Raw genomic sequence first — 27732 nt, forward strand, 5'->3', positions numbered from 1 at the left:
GTCTAATGCTATGCAAGGCAGAGATGACTTAATTGTGTCTGGCCCTCATGCAGTTCCACAGTGGAGGGAATAAGATGCCTCCCTAACTCATGGGGCCCATGTAAAAATTACAACCTCTTTGCTCCCCAAGTGCAGGGGCTGCCACAAAATTGCTCAATCCCCATAGAAGCAAGTTGTTAGTTGTAAGCAGGGTTGGGCAGGGAGTAAGCAAAGCCATAGCTCCACTAGCTTCATCCACCAGCCAGCAAATCTGTCTCGCCATGGGGGCATGTGCTTGCTGCACCTCTTAAAGTAGAGGAGTTGGGAAGCTCTCCTTGTATTTCCCCGAGGTGGTGAGGCACTGTGCCATCTCCTACAATAGGTCGTTCCTCACAGGAACAAATACAACCCAAAATAAAGACAATCTCTGCCCACCAGAACCAGATAGAGAAAACAGAACAGAATTCCAATGGAAGAAATAATGTAGAGTATTTGTTGTTTGCTTTCTCTTAGTCCTGGGCCTGGACAAAGCTACTTAATAGGCATCCAATACAGTCTACATGAAGCGTGAATTGGCTTAGTTTCAAATTGCATCTTGCACTGCTTTATAATTTTTGCTCTGTAATTGCTATTCTGTTCCTGAGTATGTCATGTTCAGATCTCTTTCTTTAGTATGACTTTATATATGGGGGGAAATGGGATGCTTTGATGTTTAAATAAAACAAAGAAAATGGGTTTATACTAGGAAACTGTATGAGGTTTGGATCTTACAGAACAATTAGCTAAAGGTACCTCACATTTAAGAAAAGGTGAATGGCTATTATGTATTGTATCCATTCTCTTTACTGCTCAAAAGTAAATGTAAATTAGGCACAAATGACAAGAGGTTCTGGGGAGCCAAGCATCTGCAGTTTCCACTGAAGTCAATCGGACCTGCAGGTACTTGACAACTCTGAAAATAATGCAAAAATTAAGATTCATATAAACCTAGAATCTTGTAATAAAGATTGTTCCCATCACCCTTCTCGGTGCATTGGACTTTACTCTAAAACTTGCTTCTTTACTGCAATGAGCTCAGCAGAAGCCTTATACTATGCACACGTTCTGTTATTCAATAAACAGATTTACCCTTCCATCAGATACTTGGTTACAAAGGGATTGCGTCGCAGGCAGAATGAGTATGATTTGAGTTGCGATGTATCACAAATGTATTCCATCCACAAGTCTGTTTCTTTGTTAAATAAAAGAGACAAGGTGGGTGAGGTAACATCATTTATTGGACCAACTTTTTCAGGTCTTCTTCAGACACTGAGATGCAGTACTAGTAAAGTGAAAGTTATAAAGAGCGTGAGAAGGTGAGACAGGAGGAGAAGTCTCTGAACTCTTGGGGCCTGATCTTTCAGTCCTTACTCAACGCCCAATCCCTCTGAAACCAGGGAGAGTGTTGTCTGAGCAAGGCTTGAAGAGCCAGGTTTGTGAGGGGTTGTAATGACTCATTTTCCTGTCAGTTAAATTGGAACCAACCCAAATAGGTTACACCAAAGTTCCTGAGAGGAGAATCTGGCCCTTCATCCTTACTTGAAATACTGGATTAGTTCCAGTTTTCAGCAGAAGAAACTCAGACATATAACAGTAAAATGACTAGCTATTATTGATTCAAATTAGTGTGTCTATATGCAGAAAGAACTGATCAGATAGGTATTCATGATAAACTTTAAAACTGAATTCACTTTGACAAAATGATTCCTAAACTTTCTTTTTAATGTAATATTAGTCATCTCAAATCCATTACCAAGTGGTAAAGAAACTACACCAACTGTCTGACCCTCATCTTCCAGGAACATTAATTTTTTTAAAAAAAAAAGACCTGTTCCTGGGCTCCTGCAACACAAGTAAACCTATTTTCCCAGTAGAAATAGCATGGCACTTTATCTTATGTTCATACCACATTCCTTTCTCTTCCAACTGCAATCTAAGAAATACCTCTTTAAACCAGCAACTTATTTCTTTAGAAACTATTTTAAAGTAACTTTAGACTATTTTTATGTATTTCAAAAGAGACAAAATGCATATATTTTGCTAAGTATAAATCAAATGGGAAAGTTTAGTTTGGTTAGAAGTACCTCAGATAGTAATTGAAATGTTCAGGCAACATCGCCTTTTATTCTTCTTTCCTACTGTAACATTTCATTGAACTAATTTTGTAATTGGAGCTGTAAAAGAAATAAAATGATTAATCCTTTTTTGTTCTGTAATCCTTTTCTGTAGTGTAATTCCCTCAAAATGTAAAGCTTCAAGATAAAATACTGTCATGGAGCTCAAAATGACAATTGTAAGTTGGCCTCTCCACTCTACAGTACCTATTATTATTTTGATGATTACTATTTATTATCATCATGTTGTTACAAAGGAAATCTTAACAGCCTGATAACACAACATCTAAGGCTGGATCCTCAGCTGGTATAAAGCAACATAACTCCATTGATTGGATTGCAAGATGCTATCATATTTTTTATTATATTTACTGTTTATAGGTGCATACAGAATACTAGGGGCTAGATGCTCAGCTGACTTAAACCATAAAATATAAAAACCAGGGCAACCTCATATTCCAAAGTATTATCTGATGCACTGTTTTAAAAAAAAATACTCTGGAGCCTCTCAAGAGTTGACAGAAAGAACTAGATTGTCATGGCAACGTGAGTTGTAGAAATCCTTCTTTCCTGTTTGCACAGATCATCTCCATTTGATCAGTCTGTTTACTAAATGTTACTAAAAAAAGCAATTAAAGGTTAATCTCTCCTCAAAAGCAAATAAATTAAATGCTAGAGAAATGGAGCAGAGAGGATACACTTCAGGCTGGTCAAAAGATTTCAAATATAATGGATCTTTAATGTAAATGAAGCTTCTGTGGCTATTTGCATAATATCAAATACTAATATTATGCAAGAGTTAGGGCTCTATTCATCAATATTTGACTTGCCACTATGTTCTCATTTTGAGATGAGTTTTCTACATGGATGGAGGGTGCAATAATGGCCATTGAGTTCCCTGGGCTTTGGATCAGGTTCCAACTACTCAGGATTCATCCTTTAGCAAAATTAAACTATAAAGTACAGTACCAAAATCAAAGCCAAATTTGGCTAGCTGTGAATAGAGGCAAGGATTTCAACCACAGGCTTGGAGATTCTTTTCAAATTAACAACCTTGTGGATCTGCAAAAGGCTTAACAAGATCTTAACAAGGCTTAAAATTTATGCTTGTTTTACAGCCTCTTTTAAAAAGGTTCATAGGTAAGCAAGAGAAACCGAGCTGAACAAAGTTCACTCATCTCTATACTCTTGTGTTGCCACCTTTGCTTTCCTAAAATCTACTAGCATCGCATTCCTCCCATTGGAGCCACTGCAAACAATGAGTCAAGGTGAATACTCTAGATATTCATGTGCTTAGATAAAGGAAATCAATTTCATTTCACAAGAGAAAAGAAGTACTTGTGGCACCTTAGAGACTAACCAATTTATTTGAGCATAAGCTTTCGTGAGCTACAACTCACTTCATCGGATGCATACATACATTTCGTGAGCTGTAGCTCACGAAAGCTCATGCTCAAATAAATTGGTTAGTCTCTAAGGTGCCACAAGTACTCCTTTTCTTTTTGCGAATACAGACTCACACGGCTGTTACTCTGAAACATTTCACAAGAGATATGTCTACAAATGTGTAAGGTCACTTACTATAACAACAGCAGCTGCTCAATGGTACTAGAATTCTAAAAGTGAATTATACAGTAGCATTGTCTCCAAATGCTCAGTCTGACTCAATTCCTATATTATATTATAAGAAAGATCAGAAGGATACTTCCTGTTTCCCTTTCTCAAGCATACCATTACCCTCACCACTTTGTACCCTCTTCTTTTCTTATTGTTTGTTACAGTAACTTGTTTTGTTCTCTTTCAGGATCCATGTGTACTAGTATGTTTCTATAGTGCCTAGAAATACAGTGCCCTGATCTTATGTGGTTCTTTGGAGCACTATATTCTCATTGCAACTACGTACAAAATGTCAATAATTACATTAAAAAAACCCACTATGATAAATCTATATCTAAACCTTATTTAGATTGTAAAGTCAAGCACTCAGAAGCAGGAAAATGTCAGTTAAGGTTGCCAGTGTCAACTCTCTTTCTCCCAGCATGGGAGCTGGGAAGCTCCTTTCCAAACTGGTGCCAGCAGAGGTGGGAATGGGTCACTGGAATCATATGTTGTGTATTTGTGATAGTTGTGTGGAGCCTGGCCCAGCTCCTTTTCCCAACTTCTGGAGATTTGGTCTGCTGCTGGGGTTCCCAATACAATGTGCACTGCCATGGCTTTGGTAAACCAGGCATTAGATTAGAATTTTATATTCGGTTATTATTTTGGTTTGCTGCCAAAACGATGCTGACAACACATGTGAAAGGAGGGAAATGATTATTTTCAAAAGTTTACATCACTTCTATATTTGATCAGAAGCTCATGGAAAAAAGAAAAGGCACATCTCTGGCCCCAGGAGACACTGCCACATTTCAAAGGCTTGATGCCAACAATGGAGGTGTTTAAGTTTAAAAAAAAAAAAAGGCAATCTAACTACAGGTGTCACTATCAGCCCACTCTATAATAAAAACCAAAGATGACTTTCATAGAAAAAATATTCAAAAGTTTGCATTTTGCAACTTTTCAGTAAAAAAATCTTACTTTGAAATTGCAAATAAAGTAAAAGGGAAGGGCTGCAAAATTCCATTTTAAAATGGTGACAATATTTTATGCAACTGTTTGCAAAACAAAAGCTGTGGGCTTTGCAAAGTATTATTCATCCTGCTCAGCACTGTATGAGCTGCAATTTAGCAAACAATTTTTTCCAGAATACCCCTGTACAAAAGAGACAGGATTGTGGAGCATGATCCTGTACTTCAGTATTCCTGGGATACTGCAGAAGAGACATAAAACATTTCAAGACTAAAATGATGGTAGCATTTTCTGCAAATTGTCCACAATAATTTCTTAAAGGAGGGGAGGGGAGAAGCAGCAAACCAGAAGTTGAGTAGAATTCTAAATCTATATCTGTATATTGGATAAATTGTTCAAGAACAGATTATCTTCGTAAATATATGAGCCTATTAATGCTGCCAAGATCAATGGCCCAGATTTACTGCAAGTTCATGCTGTTTTACACCAGTGTAAACCCTGACAGAGGGCCCCAGTGACTGAAAGTTCAGCTGAGAAAAAGGGTGCTGCATCACAAAGTCTCAGCCTTATTCACAGACCTAATCATTCACCAAGGGCCCCATCCAGCTACTGTTGAAATCAACAGAAAAACTCCTATTGACATCAATTGCAGTAGTATTGAGCCCTCAAAATTATAATAAGTTATATTGCTTTAGTAAATAATGTCTCTAAATGTTAAGTTATATGAAGATGGAAATAGCTATTGGATAGCTAATTGGTCATTAAAATGCATAATTTAATAACTGCAAAGCTGTAACAAATTGCAATGAATTTTTATACCTGAAATTAAAGCATTATTAAAATTGCAAGAAATCATGGGTTTTTTGTTTGTTTGTTTATTTTTGCTTATCTTTCACAGAAGGTGAACTATTGACAGTACCCTGATTAATCAAGAGGCATCTGGTTAATCATCAGAAATATGAGACTAATTAAATCTTGCTCTACTTTTTAACTGAATGGGCCCTCCAGTTAAAAATGATGGGAAACTGTTGTGGTTTACAGTTTTTCAACTGCATAGAATCTTGGAGAAAAATATGTGTGCTCTGAAGAATGGTATGACTCTTTAATGACCATACAATGTAGTATTTCTCTTGTAAGAGGTCTCCATGCATGTGTGTTTCTTCTTTTATAATTAAATTCCTAAATGTAGAGAACTGATAAATATTGCCTTTGTATATCAGCATAATACTGGCACTAATCCAAGTAGTTTGTTTAAGCATTAATTAATGTTTATAACCAACCTAATGTGGATTTTCTTAAATATGGAAGAAATGTTGTGTGGTTTACTTGAATCTTTAATCCAGCTAGGATAAAGATGTATGAAGATAAAGCAATATCTCACAGCTTTCCTCAGGTACTGAAGGCATTTGTCCATAGTTCAAAAGTTACTGCTTGATCAAAATGGTGTAAAGCAGAGGTTCTTAAACTGTGGTCCATGGACAACCAGTGTTCCTCAAGCTCCATGCAGGTGGTCCGCAGATAGTTCCCTCTTAGGTGCGCACCTGGGCAGCTGCACATGAGAGAATGAAGGGCCACCCACCTAATTAGTGGAGCCGTGTAGGTGTGGCTCTGCTAATTAGGTGCCTGGACCCTGGAGAAGATGCACATGTAAAGTGAAGTGGTGGCCTTGGGAGTGGGGAAGAGGGTAGGTGGGAGGGAGCAGTGGGGTGAGAAGAGGAGGTGGAAGGAATATGGGATGTGCAGGGCTACAACGGCCAGAGAAAGAAGGTTTTCCCCAGCTCCAGGGCTGCGGCTGCTGGGGAGAGACGGCCCTCCTTCCCAGCCTGAGCTCTGTGACTGCTGTGGTGGGGGAGAGACCCCCCTCTTTCCCAGCCCCAGCTCAGGGGCTGCTGTGGCAGAGGAGAGAGGGAGAGACCCCCTTCCCCCTCCTTCACAGCCCCAGCTTGGGGGCTGCCGCAGCAGGGGAAAGAGGGCACATCCATTGCATTAGAAAGGTAAGACTACTGATATTAAAATATGAGTTGTGTGCTTTTATTTGTAGAGCAAAAAAAGTTTATTATTATTAAGGGGTTTTTTATATAGCACTTTTATCCAAAATGCTTTACAATAGTTAGCTAACAGTACAAACAACATTTGGAAAGATCATTAAGTGGTCCGCAGAGACCCTCAGCAATTTTCAAGTGGTCCGTGCAAAAAAATAAGTTTGAGATCCACTGGAAAGGAAATTGCAGCTGATATAGAAAAGTAAAGTATCTCAGTAAAAAAAGTGTTTCATACCTCCATATGGGGCACTTCCATATCAATCATTCTTTGTTCATTGCAAAAATGGGGAAAAGAAACATCTTAAAACTATAATCTTAATTTTGCAGCCATGTGGATGTGATTCCAGAAGGGCCGTAATCTTATTGCAATTACACTAGGATACCTTTATAGTAAAGCCACTCAACTACACTACAGGCTTTGTCTAAACTTAAAAGTTTTGCTGCTTTAACTATGTTAGCATAATTAATGTGGCAAATACCATCTTGTATAGACACAATTATAATGGCATAAAAGTGCTTATACCTAACTCTGATTCAGCCAATCAAAATAAGATGTACTGATATAACTGCATCTACACTAGGGCTTTTACTGGCATAAAGATGTTGGAAAAACAAATCACACCCCTACCAATCTAGTTTTTAAGCATAGACCAGGCTTCAGGAACTAGAGACATGAAGATCCCAGTTACTTCACGGCTTTGAACTCACAGTAAGATCTGAATTTACAGCATCACACCTTAAGCAGTTGATTACTCTGAAACAAGGTATTAATATGAAGGTCAAATGATGGTGTACAAAAGACTGAATTTGTAAATTTTCAAATTAATAGTCAATAAGGGTTCTCAGTCACTTCCCAAAGAGGACCCTCAGTACAACAATTAGTTAATTTGTTGATTTCTGTTCCTTGAGATTTTACACACTTGTATTCAGTGGGATCAAAATTTCAATTTCAAATGTATCTGGACCCTAATTTCCTTAAGCTTTTTTGAAAATCCCAGCCTAAATAAATATGGTATTACACTACTGTAGAACCAGTACAAATGAGATCAAGAATTGGGCCCCAAATTTGTATAGGAGGAACACTTAGCAGAAAAACAAAACAAAAAAAACCACACGATACTCTCAAGCTCTAGTCTAAATCATACATATGTACGAAAGGGCATTAATGTGTAAGTGCAAAAGTAAGCAACTGAAACTAGCCCAGAGACTACTTCCTGTGCTTACAGTCTATCTCAGAAGGTGCCGTAAGCCCTCAACACCCATTTTGATTTTAGTGAGCCCTGAAGTCATTGTACACGTCACATGACTGGGTTCTTGTACACTATTGTCAGGGCCTCATATTAGCAAATTACTGTATCTTCTTTTGGACCATCTTTAATAGGAGGGTTAAAACTAGAAGGTGGCTATGTTCTTGGGATCTCCGATGAACTCATATAATTTCTACAGTGTAGTTTTCTCAGACTTTACCTAATATTTTTACTCTAGTGTAAACACAGAAACATGGGTCTTTCCTAATGTAAAGGCGTATTTTTAAAATGAGGAGATAATTTATTAAAAGTGAATACACTGATACATTAGGACAGCATATTTTAATCCTTGGGACAGACCTGCTTGCTCATTTTTGTTTCTTGTTAGGCCATTTCCACTTCGGACTGAGCAGAAAACGGATTGTCCATTGAGTACTTATCACTCATTTCTGAACATCCAATACTTGGCTCTGGTCCTAAGTGCAAAAAATTAAAAAAAAACAAAAACCCAAAACCTCTTTAACTCATTTTCTCCTTGCTGGTTTGAGCTTCCTCTGGAGGAGACAGGAGCCTCTCTAGGGACACCATCTTCACAGTTTGAGAAACATTGCTCTGGAGATAGAGAAAATACATTACTTTAAGAGAGAAATGCTCTCAATTCAATATACTGAGCAGGCCTTAAATGTAGTGGAAACTTATAGGTATTATAGTCATAGTAATTATTTGACAAAGTGACCACAGCAAACAGAGAGTACATAAAATGCAGGGTTGCTTTTTTAAAACAAGATCTTAAAGTGTAGATGTGTGAGTGCTTTCCCAGACTGGATATGATTTAAATTCAGAAATCTCTTTCCTTCTCTCTTTTCGATTAATATGAATTATACCACTGAGGTTGTAATATAAAATAAAACTTGTTTATGAACATTCTGTTTGAGACAATTAAGTGGAAATAAAAGAGAAAGTATTCCAAAGTGATCTGAAAAGGGACAGTAACTGATCTTGAAAATATTTGAAAACATGTATTGTACCTAATATAAAATATTCCATCAATGCATTCCCTTATGTTGTCTTCTATAAACGTAGCTAGAGATGCCAAAGAATAAAGATTCCGCCAATAGAGATTATTTTAACCTTCTAGCCTGAAGAAATTCAGTAATTTAAATCTTCTGCTTTACTTTCCTATTAGTAGATGTTTCTCATCTTTTTTAAAAAGAGGGGGAGGGGGAATGCTACTGTGTTTTTGCAAGATTCAAAGAAACTAACAGACTCCTGGAGGTTTTTGGCTGAAATGTAGCCTATCAAAATGAACAAATGACTTTGATAAACAAGCTACTTTCCCCTACAGAGCTGAGTACTGCTGTTGTTTGCCTTGTGAAGCATTCTTTTCTCCGATAGTTTTTGAAGGAGTGATATTTTTAAACGACTCCATGTCTGTCTCTCTATAGCGTATAAAAGGAGAAAAACTTTACCTGTTTTCCAAAATACTCCCATCCATCAGTATAACATAATGGTAGCAACTGAACAGAAGCCATAGCAATGCCTCTTAAGTCTACTTACTACATTAAGGGGAAATGTGCGCATTTTTTTACCTACATTCAGTCCTTGCTTTTTACCCTTGAAAAGTTGTAGCCAATTGCACAGCAGCAGCAGAGGGTCTGAATTTCATTTCATAATGCTACTGTTAAAGAGCAATGCAGAAGGCAGAACAGCTTTCATTTACAGCTGGATAAAGGGAAAACTACGTGCAAGTCAACACCTACAGAAAAATGCAGCACTTTGGAGCTTTACATATCAAACCCAAGAGAATCCCTATTACAATGAACAGCAAATTAATTCACCGCCATTGGACAGCTAAAATAAAGAGTTTCTGGGATCTATTCATTACGATTTTATGGACTTCTGGAAGCAAAGGCTGTTCACGTTACTAAGCAATGAATCCTCTAGCTCTTTTTACTCTGTAAATCTAATTTCAGCCTTAGGTTTATCTTTTACTAAATATAGATACCTGTGCGCAACTGCCTAGGGACCTTAATGGGAAAGAATTATGTCAAATACCCCTGCTGGTTCCTCTTCTACCTGTTGTTTGGCTTCAATATTAAGGCAGGTTGCAGCCTTTAAGTGGGTGCGTTCCTGCTCCATATTAAACCAGGTATAATTATATTCTGCAGCGCAGCATCAGAGGTAGTGCCCAAATGTGCCCGGCCAAGCTCTTTGTATGTAAGCAAACCACGGCGGATCAGCGCTGGATAACCAGGATCCAGCCTCCAGCTTTTCATATGTGCTGTCAGCTTTGCAAAAAAAAAAAAAAAACAAAAAACAAAAACAAACAAAAAAACCCAACAAACCACTTAAATGTCAAACGCCCGGACCAACTACAGTGTTTGTTATAAATGAGGAGCGGGCCCTCCAAGAAAGCCGAGACAATAGTAGCATTGATTGCAACTCGCCCCATTCCACACCCGAGGCCCGGCCAGGGGACAGATGATTGGCCTTGCTACGGTGGGGTGGGCTGTGGCAGGGGCAGAGTTGGGAATAGCCATTGGGTGTCAGTTCCTGACCTAGCCTATCCCTTCCTCCCCCTGGCCCCGATCTTCTGGACCTGGCGGCGCTGCTGGACCCAGGCAGCTGTTACCACCCCCGCCTCCTGGCCCCAGCGCGACGTGCCAGCGGATCCGGCTTCATGTCATTCTTCCCCAAACCCACCCAATCCAAAGGCGGGGGCTGAAGTGCCAGGCACGCGTGAGGGTTATTAAACAGCCGCAGGGCAGTGCAAAGCGTGGGTTAACTGGGGAAGGATCAGGAACCGAAAAGAGGGAAAACAAATAGCCCCTGCCAACCTGGGGGAAACAATCAACGGGCAGAAAGGGGGTGGGCAGGTGGGGGCTGGGGACGCCGGACGTCTGGACAGGTGATTAGACATACAGGATTTTTTTTTTTGCTCGGCTGGGACTGGAGTGCACCATGTGTAATGCACCAAGGACAACCCCCACTTAAGGAGCTGCCCTTTGAGCACCACTACCAAATCAATCCGATGTTTGTGCTTCTCTGTTCTTTATTCCCAACCGGTAAAAGGAGATCGGAGATAGCCCAGTGACGCGATGTTGCCCTGTCACCCGGGGCAACCCCAGGTTTTGGGCTGAGGCAGGGTCCTCGGGGGGTTAGGGACCAGACGTGTCTTACTGCTGCTCCGCCGGTTCCTTTGCCCAGCCCAAGTGGGTCAGCATTAGATACACACCTACTGCCTCGCACCCCTCTCAGAACCGCTGTCTGCGGACCAAAGCTACCCCGGGAACATACTAAAAACAAAGGGCACTCTGCAATGCCGCCCAGTGTAGACAGTGACCCCCAGCACGACAGGCCCAAAGGAGAGAGCAGGACAGGGAACGAGGAACTAAAACTCCTCCTCAGTGTGGAGTTTGGCGTTTCGCTTTCTTTCTCTCCTTTTCTATTTTCAGTCACCCGCCCCTCCAAAGAAAGAAAGAAAGAAAGAAAGAAAGAAAGAAAGAAAGAAAGAAAGAAAGAAAGAAAGAAAGAAAGAAAGAAAGAAAGAAAAGAAAAACAACTTGGGGAGCAGCAGAAGGAGGCAGAAAATGGGAGGAAAATAAGATGGAATCACCTATTTATTTTTAAGAAACATTTTGAAAATTTGGGAGGGGGAAGAGACCCTGGCCCCACCTCCCAGGCGCTGTGCAGATTACAAAATAAATCGACCCCCTCCCCCCGAGGACAGGCTGCATCTAGAGAAAACAGCTGAGAGCAGGTGAATAGGAAACAGGGACAGGTGCCTTGCTGTGAGCAGCCTTCCTCCCCCCGAGAGCAGCACTTAAAAGGACCCGGCTGAGGAGAGGCGAAGTGAATAATGGGGAAGTTGTTGTCTCCAGACATGAGGCAAGTGTTGGGGCTGAGGCCAGCCCTGAACTTGAGAAACCTAGTTCTGCACCCCTTCACCTAACTCCTTTCCAGGCGAAAGCCAAGCTGCTCGGGTGGGGAACGCTGTGCGTTTTAGGTGCTGGGCATCAACGCGCTCCCTTCACCCCCGCAGGGGAGAGGAAAGGAGGGAGGTCAAAAGAGAAGCCGGACCCAGCTTCCCTTCTTTCCGCTACTTCCCCAGCTAGGCCACTCCTGGCAACTTACAAGAGACGAAGTCCGACTATAGGGAAAGCGGGGGCGACTCCCCCCAGCCAGCCGCTCGCCCAGCCGCGGGAGCAGGGAGGCAGATCGCGGTGTCGGGAGTGGGAAGATGTATTTAAATCCAGGGAAAGGAGGGGAGAAACAAACTTGCCCGCCCAGGTGCTGCCCATAGCAAGCTGGCAAGTACCGCACCGCCGTGTGCAGCGGGGAACTGTTCGCAAACTCCCCTCCGCATCCTGTGCGCACAGCTACTCTCGGAGCATCACAGCGGGCACAGAGCAGTTGGGGTCCGGCTCCTGCTCGCCGCTTTCCCCCAGATGCTTGTCAGGACCCATCGGGCGGGCTCTGAACCCAAAGCCCGGAGAAGTCCACATGGGAGAGAGAGGATAAGGGAAAGGGGTGGAGGGGGGGGGGGAATAGCTTGGGAAGCCGAATGCCTGCAATTGCGTTGAACAGAAATCAGTGATGGGGAACTCGCCGGCGGGGAGCGGAGAGTTGGGATGAAATAATTGCCCCGATCCCCAGCCAGCTCCTTCCTGAGCACAAATATAGACCCTGATTGCAAGAAACCCAGATCTTACCCTGAGCTGCAGTGAGGAGCCCCGCGCAGAAAAACAGCAGAGACTTGAATTTCCTCCACGCAGTCATGTCTGCAGTTATTCCACACACCCACACACAGCCCCAGCGGCTCTTCTCGGCTGTGACCGTCTCCTCCGAGGAGCTGTGGGACTAAGGACAGTGCCAAATAATCACCAAAGGGCAAAGAGAGGAAGAGGGGAAAGATCCAGGTCCCGAGAGCAGCGCAGCATTCGACGCCTCCTGCAGGACTGGTCGCTCGGCTCGCTTCGCTCTTCTCATAGCATCAAGTCCTGAGCCACTGCAGGGCGAGGATGCTTAGAGCCCGGAGAGCCTGGCTGCTGGCTGGCCGGTCCAAGGGGGAGGAACACCAAGCAGAGACCTAGGCAGAGGGGCATCGAGAGAAGCAGGGAGGCAAGGGAGAAGAGGCAGCAGGAGGCGAGCGATCCAGCGAGTGTGAGAAAGAGGAGGAGGAGGAGGAGAGAGGGAGGGATCGAGAGCGCAGCAGACGGGCTGCTAGCGACACAAGGAGCTGCTGCTACTGCTGCTGGACTCAACCATCACTTCCCACAGAGAGGGGAAGAAGACTGGCTGGAGCTGCACAGCCAGCGCACACTAACCCAAGTGGGCAGCCTCCTGGCTGCAACGTGCACGCACCTACACTCGCCCGGCAGCCTCCCCGCTCAAGAACCAGGCGCCTTTGCCATAGCATCGGGGTCACTCTGTCTCAGGCACTCACACGCGGAGGGGACAGCAAGGCGCGGCAACTCCAGCTGCACTTGAAGAGTCCCATGAAGGCAAAGACTTTCTTCCTACACCCTGTTGGCTCCTACTTGCTGACAGTGCCCCTGGCCTTCGCTGCACGCAATTAGCTCGCACAGACGCCAAGAGAAGGGCGAACAATGCCCTGTGTTGCACAACACGTGGTTACGAAATGTACCACCTTGTTTGAATGGGGTCCTGCTCAGAGATCAATCTTCTCAGGTGCCTCTTCCACGCTCCCTTGCTAGGGCGCCTCCGCGATTTGTAATCGCTATGCAGAGTTTCCAAGACTGGGGAGGGGAAGAGGAGGAGGAAATCCCTGGCCTCTCTAGCCCCAAGCTAGCTTTGGAAAAGGAAGAATTTCTGACCTGTTATGTGCTCCAACAGTTCATTCCGAATTCTTCAATCAGACCAAATCGATCTTCTTAGGGGGACTGAAAGAGCCGAAGTCTCCTTGAGAAACGGTGCCCTGTCTTTGCACTGCTATTCCTAATGACTCGTGTCACCAAGAAGGATTTCTGCCATTAAAAAACGTGTCTAAAATCCAGACACGCCAGGCTAGTACTCAGAAAGGGCTTCTCTTAGCCTTGACCCTAAAACAAAAGGAGGCAGTTCAGAGGGGCTGATGAAAATAAAACGTAAGCGTATTTATATGCTGTCGTGTTACCAGGGTTAGGATATATGGGTGCTTCCCCCCATCCCTCACCTAGTCTCTTTGCATCTAGTCTCTTTTTACAATTAAGAAAATATCTTTAAAATAAGAGAGCCTCAAGTCTTGGTTTAGATCCAATAGGAATTAAAACACTATAGCCACTAATACTACACACTGTGCCTAACTACATAATTAATGCTTGCTGTTACCTGTATCAGTAATTAAAATATTACAAAGGATCATAGGAAAGAAACGACACACGTGGAGAGAGGTAGTTTCAAGGTTGTAATTATTCACTTACGATGAGCTTTCTTGGTAAAATATGCAACGTTGTTTTCTCTTGGTAAGGTGGCGAATGGGTATTGAACGGGGGAGGCTGACTTTGTAATAAGCTTGTATTTATGTATTAATGTTGCGTTTCTCACCCAAAAAATCTCAGGGCAATGAAAATCTGCAGGAAAAGACGTGACATTACTGCCATCTCGTGGTGAGTCTTTCTTGTGATGGCTTCATATTTTTTGACATTTTCCCACCTGTTTCTGAATTCTACCCCCAAAATGACTGCACTCCTAGGATGCATATGTGAGGAACTGAACACTTTATAATAAAGATATATTCTGGTCTGTATTTGAAACTCACCTGTAAGATGAATTTTTATATTCATGACAATAAGAAGATTCTAAACGTGGCTAGAATCAGGCAACATGTAGGCAGGCACTGTGAGAACTTCCCGACACAGACTTCCTCTACTAATGCACTTCACTACTACCATATGCAATTCACCTGCCCACCATCGTATTTATTGTGCAGATCACTCATTGTGATGGACTGTGCCAAATTCTGAAGTCAGTGTGTGAGCTGTAGAAATGTTCACCAAGCTTAAAATTGGGATTGCTGGTTCCTAACCCCCACTAGTTCTGGGCCCAGATTTCCTAAAAAAAGAAGTTTCTTCTAGAAACCCATTGAACTTTTTGCCCTAGATTTTGATCTTTTCAGTGATGGGTAGGTCAAAGCACACTATGGAAATGTCTGTGCAGGATAGGGCAGGGTAGGATAGTGCCAGGTAGATTTACACCCAAACTTGTGATGCTCTACTGTTCCTATAGACATGCCCTTAAAAATCAAACTTTAAGTAGTACTGAGAATCTTATTTTAATCAGCAAAAGTAAGGTACATGGAAGGTAACTGTATTATTGATTAAATCAGCAGTTCTCAAACTATAGATCTGGACCTCAATGTGGGCCATGACCCCATCTTAATGGGGTCGCCAGGGCTGACTTAGACTTGCTGGGGCTGAAGCTGAAGCCCGAGCACCACTGCCCAGGGCCGAAGCCTGAGGGTTTTAGCCCTGGGCATCGGGACTCAGATTACAGGTCCCTGCCTGAGACTGAAGCCACTGGGCTTTGGCCTCCCCAAACCTGGGGCTTAGGCTGGCTCGGGTTTTCATTCCCCCCCCCCCCCAAGGTCATGTAGTAATTTTTATTGTTGAAAGGGGGTCATGATGCAATGAAGTTTGAGAACCCCTGGATTAAATATTATTGCTATTTATATAGCACTTTCAGCCATAGATATCAGGTCTGGTCTACACTAGGGCGGGGGAGGGGGGAAATCGATTTAAGATACACAACTTCAGCTACGAGAATAGCGTAGCTGAAGTTGACATAGCTTAGATAGACTTAGAATCACTTACTTCGCGTCCTTGTGGCGCGGGATTGATGGCCGCCGCTCCCCCGTCGACTCCGCTTCTGCCTCTCACCCTGGTGGAGTTTCGGAGTCGATGGCAGAGCAATCAGGGATCGATTTATCGCGTCTACACTAGATGTGATAAATCAATCCCCAATAGATCGATCACTACCCGCCAATCTAGCGGGTAGTGTAGACGTGGCCTAAGAGTTCTTTACAAAGGGAGGTAAGTAAATAGCTGTGGTGCTCCCCGGGTATAGATAGGGTTATGAGGAACCTTACCTCTACTTGCACTTAACAAGGAAGGAGCCTTGTTTGTGCCCGCTACGGAATACCACCCTTAAACCACCAGCTTTCAGCAGCACAAGCACTGCCTCCTGGCTTACACAGACCTTGCTCTCTGCACAGGTAGCAATAAGAAAAATGAATACTCAGAGTATTCCTTGAAGTGTCCAGCTCTTTATCCACTGAACACTCACAGCATTACCAGGCCTGCTAGTCCCAAAAGAACAGTACACACCAGCTTGTAAGATTCAACTCAGGACCAGCACTTTGCTTAATACCACAGCACCGAGAAATATTTCTAGTGAAAACAAAAATACGTTTATTATCAAATACTGAAGATTCAGGTGGTAGTGAGTGAGGATGGTGGAAACAAATGGTTATATATAAAGCAAAATCATAATACACTTTCTAGATACTAAACTTAACCAACTCCTGGCTAAAGAAGTTTATTTCACCCAAAGTTCTCTTCAGTGTTTTCAGTCAAGGTTGGCTGAGACCCTGCTTTCATGAATGAAAATGCACTGTCCATTTACTTCCTAAGTTCTATGCAGACAGAATAATGCCCATGGCTTGTTTTTGTTCCCCCCACCCCAGTGTGCTCCTTTCCTGTTGAGTTCATATCTCTTCATTGACATTTGACTTTGTATGTTGTCAAGGTTCCTTCCCCACTCTGAACTCTAGGGTACAAATGTGGGGACCTGCATGAAAACCCCCCTAAGCTTATTTTTACCAGCTTAGGTTAAAACTTCCCCAAGGTACAAACTATTTTACCTTTTGCCCCTGGTCTTTATTGCTGCCACCACCAACCGTCTCAACAAATATATAACAGGGAAAGAGCCCGCTTGGAAACGTCTTTCCCCCCAAAATCCTCCCAAACCCTACAACCTCTTTCCTGGGGAAGGCTTGATAAAAATCCTCACCAATTTGCATAGGTTAACACAGACCCAAACCCTTGGATCTTAAGAACAAGAAAAAAGCAATCAGGTTCTTAAAAGAAGAATTTTAATAGAAGAAAAAAAGTAAAAGAATCACCTCTGTAAAATCAGGATGGTAAATACCTTACAGGGTAATCAGATTCAAAACATAGAGATTCGCTCTAGGCAAAACCTTACGTTACAAAAAGACACAAAAACAGGAATATACATTCCATTCAGCACAACTTATTTTATTAGCCATTTAAACAAAATAGAATCTAACGCATATCTAACTAGATTGCTTATTAGCCCTTTACAGGAGTTCTGACCTGCATTCCTGCTCTGGTCCTGGCAAAAGCAACACACAGACAGAGTTTGTTTCTCCCCCCTCCAGCTTTGAAAGTATCTTGTCTCCTCATTGGTCATTTTGGTCAGGTGCCAGCGAGGTTATCCTAGCTTCTTAACCCTTTACAGGTGAAAGGGTTTTTCCTCTGGCCAGGAGGGATTTAAAGGTGTTTACCTTCCCTTTATATTTATGACATATGTAAATGGCCATCCATCGTGTTAGCTTAGAGTGCTTAATTTACATCCAACAGAGATACACATTTCTTGTCTTACTCTGGTTCCTCCAGACGGTGGTATGTCACCTTTTAGTGACCTGCTTTTAACTTGCATACTTAAGAACGTAATTTTCTGATACAGATATATAACTCCTTACATTGTACCTGTACATATATATCATAATGATATTGATGACCAGGGTGACACTCACTTTCATTGGAGACCTCCATTGGAGAACTCATATGACATTCTTTGGTCAACCAGAATAAACATACCAGAATCAAGAGACAACTTTACCACTTTGCACCTCCTTGTCAGTTGTAGTAAGAGGTTTTTGGGGGATCAAAGGAGCATTATTTCTACTTGAAAGATGAGAAAAAATAAGTCAGAAAGTAGATGAGTGGCTTGTTCATGGTTATATAGCAAGTCAGTATCAGAGTTATGAACAGAACCCAGTTCTCTAATTATCAGGCTGTGATGGGGCGTCTGCCCCACACTAGCCCATAAAGGTTAACAGAACCCCAGGGAGGCTGTGCAACAGGCAGCCAGTTGGAGAGGACCCTAGGGAGGCTGTGTAGGAGACATCCAATTGGAGAGGGCTATGAGGAGCAGCCAACCAGGGACAGGTGGGCCCATATAAGAAGAACCACCGGGTAGAGCAGGTCAGTCACTCCCTGAAGCTTGGGGAGGGAGGAGTACTGGCTGCCTTGCAGACAGAAGGCAGTTAGCACCTTGGATACAGCAGTGCTGGGCAGGATCAGGGGAGCGAGGGTGAGCTCTCAGTCATCTGCTGACATGCTGGGGCCCTGAGACAAGGGCGGAGAAGGTGCTGGGGCTACATAGAAGTGGCCCAGGGAAGTAGACTGTGAGGTTAGAGGGGATGCAGCACGTGGCTGCCATCTACACGGTCCCTGGGCCAGGACCCAGAGTAGTGGACAGGCCCGGGTCCCCTCGCCACCCCCATTTGCCACTGGGGAAATGGCTGGACAATGGACTATTGTTCCCTCAGAACGGGGGAGAACAGACTGTGACACAGCTGGAGGGCTGTATCCCGAAGAGGACGCCACGGTCCTTGGGGTGACATGGGTCCTGGAGCAGAAGTGATGGTGGCGAGATGTCACCAGCAAAGGGCACACTGGTGAACTAAGCTAATTCCCAGGGCAGCCAGCAGGAAGGGCCACAGCAGTGAGTCGAACCCTGTCACATAGGCATATGCCTTATCCACTGGGATACAATGACTCTTATTTTTTTCTTTCATTTGCTCCTTGTGCCTGAACAGTTCTAAAGTCATGAATAAGGTCTGTGGTCTTTTCACGTACAATAAGGGAATCTAAATGAAAACAAAGTACTCTTCCAAGCTCTCTTCACTTTAGAAGCCAGAATGAGATGCTGCTCATAGTAGATGATGCAGATGTTCAGAATATGATAATCTGTGCTTTCTGAGCTCTACCGGCCTCCTTGGGGATGGCTTGGCTTGGCTCAGTCACAGTAGGCTTTTCTGATTTCTTCAGATTTGGAGTCCTTGCTGAGCTCTATTAAGCTCTTTGAGCTTGGCTTCTTTTGAGGGAAAAAAAAATAAGTGGTGACCCATGTGCCACCATCCTCTCTTTGCAACTGAATGAGACATCATTCACAGGTAACTGTGCAGATCTTCATTACCTGTGTGATAGCAGTGAAATAGTTAAAAATATTGATGTTTAAAATATGATTGGGCATCTGAGTTAACACCTCACTGAGATGAATGTGGCAGTTCAAACCTGTAAAAGCTACTGTTTCAGGGTCTCTTCTGACATCACTATGATCACTGATATCACAGATCCTAGCAAGGACTCCTTCCTGGACATCCATTAGAATTGCTGTGAGAGGAATCCACGCCTCTGTTCTCTGGATTCCCAGGGTTTTTAGAAGCTCCTGGAGCCTGAATGGAGCCCAGCTTCAGTCTTGGGGTCCCTAGGCACACTCTTAGGGCACAGACCTTCTATTTGACATACTACCCGCACCCCACCCAGTGTTAATGTAATGCCAACAGACCCCAGTTGTTGGCAGGCAGGATTGAACTGGGGACCTCTGGAGCTTAGGGCATTAGCTTCCACCGCATGAGCCAAAAGCCAACTGGCTGTTAACTAAGGCTGTAGAGCAGACTCATTTTATCTCTCTCTTTAGGTGGTCTCGGTGCCACAAGATGGGACAGAACACCACATCCTGAAGGTGTGTAGGTTACATTAGGCTCTTTAACTGCCTAGCCAAGTAGGGTGCAGCACTGACCCTTCAGGCTCCCCAATACTTGAACACACCACTCTCCCAAAACTCCACCCACAAAGGGAGTGAAACTTCTGGTTTACTGTTTAACTGCCCCAGGGGCATGCGGTTACTGTGAATCAGTCAACACACATGTGCGCGCACACACACACACTCTGAAACAAAACAATAAGACGTCTGAAACACACTGTTGTCACTAGTGTGTTGGGAGCCCTTTGGGGGATCATCTGTGTTCTCTCAGTCACTCAGGCAGGGTCCTCCACCTCATTGCTTACCCTGCCCTAGTAGAAGACTCCCTTAGCTTAATCCGGTGCACAATGGCTCTATCCCTCATTCCCCACCATGAATCCCTTTGTAGACCCCTGCTGGGGGTCACCTGCTTCTTCTGTTCTGACTTTTGATAATTTTTCATTACTTTGACTAGCTGATCCTCGAGTGCTGATCATTCACCATTGTTTCTGTCAGGCCAGGAACATGACACAGCCCTGCTATCTCAAGGGGGATCCACACACATACAGACTTTCCACAACACAGTAATTTCATAATACAATTTCATAAAATCCAAAATTCAGAAGTCGTACAGACAGAATCTCCAACTGGTCACACTAATTACTTTTGAATGATGATACTAAACTGCTCAAGATAGTTAAGACCAAAGCAGACTGCGAAGAACTTCAAAAAGATCTCACAAAACTAAGTGATTGGGCAACAAAATGGCAAATGAAATTTAATGAGGATAAATATAAAGTAATGCACACTGGAAAAAATAACCCCAACTATACATACAATATGATGGGGGCTAATTTAGCTACAACTAATCAGGAAAGAGATCTTGGAGTCATCGTGGATAGTTCTCTGAAAACATCCACGCAGTGTGCAGCGGCAGTCAAAAAAGCAAACGGGATGTTAGGAATCATTAAAAAAGGGATAGAGAATAAGATGGAGAATATCTTATTGCCCTTATATAAATCCATGGTATGCCCATATCTTGAATACTGCATACAGATGTGGTCCCCCCATCTCAAAAAAGATATACTGGCATTAGAAAAAGTTCAGAAAAAGGCAATTAAAATGATTAAAGGTTTGGAACAGGTCCCATATGAGGAGAGATTAAAAGGACTAGGATTTTTCAGTTTGGAAAAGAGGAGACTAAGTGGGGGAATACGATAGAGGTATATAAAATCAAGAGTGGTGTGGAGAAAGTGAATAAGGAAAAGTTATTTACTTGTTCCCATAATATAAGAACTAGGGGCCACCAAATGAAATTAACGGGCAGCAGGTTTAAAACAAATAAAAGGAAGTTCTTCTTCACTCAGCGCACAGTCAACCTGTGGAACTCCTTGCCTGAGGAGGTTGTGAAGGCTAGGACTATAATAGGGTTTAAAAGAGAACTAGATAAATTCATGGAGGTTAAGTCCATTAATGACTATTAGCCAGGATGGGTAAGGAATGGTGTCCCTAGCCTCTGTTTGACAGAGGGTGGAGATGGAGATCAGGAGAGAGATCACTTGATCATTACCTGTTAAGTTCACTCCCTCTGGGGCACCTGGCATTGGCCACTGTTGGTAGACAGGATACTGCGCTGGATGGACCTCTGGTCTGACCAAGTATAGCCATTCTTATGTTCTTAATGCCCACCCCTATGTCAGATTGGCAGTGACCTTGGGCTTTTCTTCATCTTCCTCTGCCGTGTGTGGGTGTGGATCACTTGCCAGGATTATCTGGGTCTATCTCACTTAATCATTTCCCTACCATTGCACTGGTTAACCTTGGTCCCTCCAATTCTTTGCTTGTGGCACATAAGAGTCTAATCTCCTGTGGGCTGTAATATTTTGATCTAATTTTGGTTGTTGGGTTTAATGTGCAGGTGCTGGATGGTGCTGGTGGCCTGTGATGTACAGGAGGTCAGACTACATGATCTGGTGGTCTCTTTTGGCCTTAAACTCTTTGACTCTGAATTCAAATCCAGCTTGCTCATTTCTATATTGCTTGACACTAAAGTATCTAAGCACATTAAGTACAGAAAATTGTCTAATCTATTGTTTTTCTAAAGCATCTCTCACCTTAGAATCAAAACACTGAGCAAATTTATGAGTTTTAAAAGAGGCAATATTTCTTCTATTCTCCACATAGAGACTCTGTGTGTGTGTGCATGTGTATGTGTGAGAACACAGTTTTTACCGATCTGTGTAGTTTAAAGGTGATCTGCAGAGCATTCATTTTTTATTAAGGGGTTTCCGTTTTTACATTCTTTATGGTATATAAAGAAAACCTTTTATGTTTGTTTGTGTCTTGTTTTGAATCCCCTGCATGTTAAATGGTAGGAACGTCAAGTCTGGTGTCCTCCGTTGTTTTGGGAAACTTTCCTGGCAGTTTAAAAGGAGTTTATTGTTAACTCTCTCACCCTTAACTGAAAGTAATAACTTCTTCACAGAGACATATATGGGAAGGAATACAACAGGAAAATTTGGGAGAAAACAACAGGAATGAATACTTACCAGCTGGATGAGAAGGAGATGCAGCAAGCAACAGCCAGTTGCAAAATGGTTATTTTAGGGCTGCAGTTTTCAAAGGAATGCCAGGAAAAAAATTCCTATATGAAGGCAAGACTACATTGTGGAGATTAGGTGGGGCCGAGGAAGTCAGAAAAGACACATCTGTAACTTACAGACTATCACTATATCACAACATACTTTGTCTCAAATATTCATTAGGCATTGAAATTAAATAGGTGTCACCAAACAGAGTTTTAAACACTCTGCATAAACATCTATTTTCCTCTCAATGGCTCAGCTTTCAGTCTCTTGATGTTTCATAAGTTTAATTAGTTACCACTGGATAGACAAGTCCTAACCTTCTAGTATAAACAACAATCTCCCCTTAATCTCCCCCATTAAACTATATTCTAAAGAATCAAAAATGAAGCCTGCCAAACTTATACTTTCCAGGTCTTGGAAATATATGCTGCAGTGACCAGGACCCATTTCAGCTTTCTTTGGTCGTTGGATTCTACCCCAAATAAAAAGAGTAAGTCTAACCTGAAAGAGACAAAAATTAAGTGCTTGTCTCAGAGGAGGGCTTAGATGAGACAAAAAGAATTATTCTTTGCTACTGTGTCAGTCTGAATGTTCAGGAATAGCAATGAGCTCAGCTTGACCCCAAGCTTTTAGAACCCCTTTATTATCTGTGGTCTCATATAATTGATGGCTGGAAAGGTCAAGATATTGGACAGTTCTTCAAAAATACTTCCCTGCCTACAGACATCACTGGGTGTGTCATAAATATAAAAGGAAGGGTAACTATAGAGTGCTATAAAATCCCTCCTGGCCAGAGGCAACATCCTGTTACCTGTAAAGGGTTAAGAAGCTCAGCTAACCTGGCTGGCACCTGACCCAAAGGACCAATAAGGGGACAAGATACTTTCAAATCTTGGGGTTGGGGGGGAGGGGAGGAAGGCTTTTGTTTTGTGCTCTTTGTTTACGCGGTTGTTCTTCCTTGCGACTGAGGGAGGCCAGACAGAAATCCATCTTCTCCAACACATCCTAATCCAAGTCTCCAATATTGTAACCAGTATAGGTAAGCCAGGCAAGGTGGATTAGTTTATCTTTTGTTTTATGTGAATTTTCCCTGTGTTAAGAGGGAGGTTTATTCCTTTTTTCTGTAACTTTAAGGTTTTGCCCAGAGGGGGAACCTCTGTGTTTTGAATCTGAATACCCTGTAAAGTATTTTCCATCCTGATTTACAGAGATGATTTTTACCTTTCTTTTTTTAAATAAAACCCTTCTTTTAAGAACCTGACTGATTTTTCCACTGTTCCAAGATCCAGGTGTTTGGGTCTTTGATGATTTTGTAACCAATTGGTTAGGATATTATTCTCAAGCCTCCCCAGGAAAGAGGGTGTGTAGGGCTTGGGGGCATATTTGGGCAGGAAGAGGTCTCCATGTGGTCTCTTTCCCTGTTCTTTGTTTAAAACGTTTGGTGGTGGCAGCATACTGTTCAAGGACAAGGCAAAGTTTGTACCTTGGGGAAGTTTTTAACCTAAGCTGGTAAGAATAAGCTTAGGGGGTCTGCATGCAGGTCCCCACATCTGTACCCTAGAGTTCAGAGTGGGGAAGGAATCCTGATGGGGTGGACTACAGGGGCAGCCCTAAACAGAGTATATTATAGTAGTCAAGACAAGAAGGGGACTGTTTTAAGGTCTTCATTAGAAAGGAATGGCTGAAGTCTCCTGGCCAGAGGTTGATGGTGTACCCCTAGTGGTAGATGGGAATCTAAGAGCAATGATGGTACCAATAAGACTTCCAGGCTATGAATAATGTTGTGAAATTCATTTATGCAACCTCAATAGATATTGCAGATATAATCTCCACCACCCTTTCAAATGCTTCTGCCTAGCAATAAGCCTTGTTTTTAATTTGTCTGTGTTAAGTCAGAGACAGTTCATTTTAATCCAGATTCCTGAGTCACATAGACACTGGGAGCCTAAAATGACTAGAAGTCTTTCTTATTGACTTCCGGGGTCTTTGGCTCAGGGCTTGGTAATAAGACTAGAATCTGGGTTGAATGTAAAGATAGCATAACGCTGAGTATCATCAAAATAATGAACACAGTGTAGCTCCCAAACATCTCACAATCATCTCTAATGACCTCATACTAATATTGAGCAGGAGGAACCTGTAGGGCCACAGATGTGAGGTCCTTTGGAAAGAATGAGCATGTGCCTGGCATTACCCTGTGGTTTCTCCCAAAGAAAAAGGTGTGGATGCACAAAGGAATCATTTGATGATACTACTCCTGCAATAACCCACAGACAAGTCAACAATATTTCAGAGATCTAAAAGACTCCACATCTGTCACTACAGGAAGATAATCAACCACTGATATCAGTATGATTTCATTTCCGTACTCAAGTATTCACCTTGCAGGTAGGGAACAAAGAAATATGTGAAACCCAAGTGTTCTTGGGCCTCGCCTATCGCCACAAGCTCAATTATCTTCATGAAAATTGGGATGGTAGTAATTGGCATGTTTAATATAATCCAAAGATCCCTTTTCAGCAACAGCCTAACTGCTGCTTGTTTAAGTAAGGCTGGCAACTTTGCCTCCTGAAGGGGCATATTCATGAACTTAATCAATAATGGTTTTCAGCGTCTCTCTGCATGTTTTAATCAGCCATGAATTCTTAATTTGGAAGGACTGCAATATCATGGGATCATATGCTTCTCTTAATTCACCAAGCAATGCACAACAGGAGTAACAGCCTCCATTATTGTATCACCTTTGTTATCTGCTGCATCATGGAGGTAGGCCTGGTAGCAGACTGCCAGGGAGCATAGGCAGCAGTTCTAAGAGAAGCCAAGGGTCCACAAGCTAGTTTCCATAGATTATGGTCTATTCACACTCCTCACGCAGGCACAGCTCATGTAATTGCTATGCTGCCATTGGCTGGATCTCACCAGCCAGCCACTAAGTCACAACTCCTCTACTGCTGTAAAAACCTGGGGGAAGTTACTGGTACTGAGGGCAGCAGTGACCCATGATGCTTGTGTAGTTTAGATTCCTTAAGAGGGAAATTTGCCACAGAGAGTGCCTGTTCCTCAAATTCTTTCTGCCTTCCCATGGTCTCACACTTCCAAATAAGCTCCTGAATTGCAGGTATGTTATAGCTACAGGGGAGATGTTGCCACATAGCTACCTTTTCTTAAACTGCTCTGAGAGCAGAACATGCCACATATGTTATTGTTTCTCCAAAGTCTCCCCTCAACCTTCTCTCTCACGGAGCTGATCCCTGATCTGTGGAGTTATAGGGGAAGATAATGACATAGTCATTTTTCCAGTAGCTCCCTTTCTGATCAAATTAGGTCCCAACAGCACCATGCAGAGAAGACCATGCATGCCCCATAGGGCTTAAGTCTCCATCTTTTGAATCTTCTGTACCATCTTGGTATAATCCAGTGAGTAAATGACAGAATGAATAATTAACTTATGACTTGTCAAGAGAAAAGCATTCCTGTTGTTTGTTAGTTTAATGCAGAAGTATAACTATATATATATTTGCTTCCTAAAGAAATGACCCAAAAACTACTCCGGCCCTAGGCTTGGCATTTTGGGGATTTCATTCCAAGACACTAGAGAAGCAAACATTAAAAAAAAAAGGGGGGGGAGGGGAACACTAGGTGTGTTAATTAGCATATATTCCATTGCTCTTCCCAGGCATCTCTGTTTCAGCCTGCATCACAGTTTTTTGAGGATGCTGTGAAGTAGGTCAAAGATCACTAGATCCTTGACACACTGCACCACATCCTCACAGCACCATGGTAGAGTTTGAAAAGGCATCACTTGAAAGCATTACTGCATGGAACTGAACTGATATATCATAAGGCTCCTTCTCACTGCTTAGAATGTACTGGGTCAATTCATGCTAATCAGAAACAGCTTTCAAAATAGTCTTTCAAAATTATGGTCTATTCACATGCCTCATGCAGGCACAGCTCATGTAATTGCCATGCTGCCATTGGCTGGCCTTAATCTGTACAGACGTAAATAAAAGGACATGTGACATGATGTGTCAGAACACTTTCTTCAAAACCACTGTGCTCTGTCATTGTGATTGCCCTTCTCTTTGGCATATAGATTCTTTACAGCAGGAAGAGCGATTTTACATGTAATTCATAAAAAGTTCAGTAGGCTGTTCTGATGTATCACGTGTAATACAAATCCATAGAATGGTGGATTAATGATGCAAATGAGGTTGCAATCTAGAGTAGTTATTAAACATGCAAGGTGGGGAACATTTACAGGCATATGGAGCCTCTTACGCACAAGCCTGCATGTGGAGCTGCACTACCCAATGGTAGTTACAGGAGGCATTGTGCGGAGTACAGCTGCTGCACTACCCCAGTAGTAAGATCCATTTTGTGCTCCCTCCACTGCTGGACTGCTATCCTGTGCACAGCAAAGGACAGGTAGGGCCATGGCTGCTATTCCTTCTCAGTTGTGTAGTATTATAGGGGTTCTAGTGGGGAACACAGGGACAGCAGTTGTACCTGGTCCCTGGTGCAGTGTTGATAGAGAGAAAGCTCCTTGTAGCACCCTTTCTTACACACCCATGGAAGGGCCGGCCCTTAAAATCTGTAACTTGCTGGTTTAAATTTTTTTTACTATTCCCTAGTATAAACTACAGATGAATGGTGAAGTTCTGCCCTGTTGTCATGCTGGAGTTTTGGTTGAGGTTTGCAGGGCAAACAATGTGTAATACAAGGTCAGCACTGAATTAATTAATTATACTTAAAGCTTACGGGAAAGATTTTCAAAGGCACAAATGGCAGTTAGTAACTCGGCTCCCATTAACTTTCAATTAGTGTTGGGCACCTAACTGTCCATTTGTGCTTTCGAAAATCGTCCCCTACAACAGCAAGCAGTTGAATCATAAAGAATAAAGTCACAAAAAATTGGAACGGCCTATTGTTTCCTGACTATTAAAATGATGCCCCTTTGAAGAAAAAAGAGCTTAAGAGAGAGAAGAAAAAATTAATGGCTCTCTGCTCACTATGGGCTCTTTACACCGCTTGACGCACATGTGGAGTCTGCATTAATGTTAGAAAGAGTTACTCACACAATAAAGGGATGTGGAATTTATAATATATTCTCACTGTTGCTTAGATCAAGTCTCTGTGTGGATCAGGCTGTGGGTGGGGTTTCCGTATTTGAGTGACTGGAAAATATGGTCCATATTTTACACATACCGAGTTATTTTTTTTATTTCTTATTAAGGGCTCCAGTAGGAATTTATCTGAGATAAGGACTGCAACATTTAGCTTATAGTACTAAAATCACATAAAGAAGTTAGGCCAAGGGTCTGTGCTTAAGTCTTTTATCTCTACCATGGGCTGAGTTTGGGCTGTTTAACACAGAATGACT

At 42.6% G+C, this 27732-nt stretch overlaps 1 protein-coding gene across 4 annotated transcripts in view; it reads right to left on the reverse strand.

Annotated features, from left to right (window-relative positions):
- CSMD1 (CUB and Sushi multiple domains 1) overlaps window positions 1-13241 on the reverse strand; it is a 2000616-nt gene extending 1987375 nt beyond the window's left edge. For all 4 annotated transcript variants that reach the window (XM_073336216.1, XM_073336215.1, XM_073336217.1 and 1 more), the window contains exon 1: window positions 12702-13241. In XM_073336216.1, coding sequence (XP_073192317.1) covers window positions 12702-12768 — 67 coding nt within the window. In that variant the 5' untranslated portion in view covers window positions 12769-13241. The remainder of the gene's footprint in view (window positions 1-12701) is intronic.
- Window positions 13242-27732: the final 14491 nt, after the last annotated feature.

The sequence above is a fragment of the Lepidochelys kempii genome, chromosome 3 (assembly GCF_965140265.1).
Source record: "Lepidochelys kempii isolate rLepKem1 chromosome 3, rLepKem1.hap2, whole genome shotgun sequence".
NCBI lineage: Eukaryota > Metazoa > Chordata > Testudines > Cheloniidae > Lepidochelys > Lepidochelys kempii.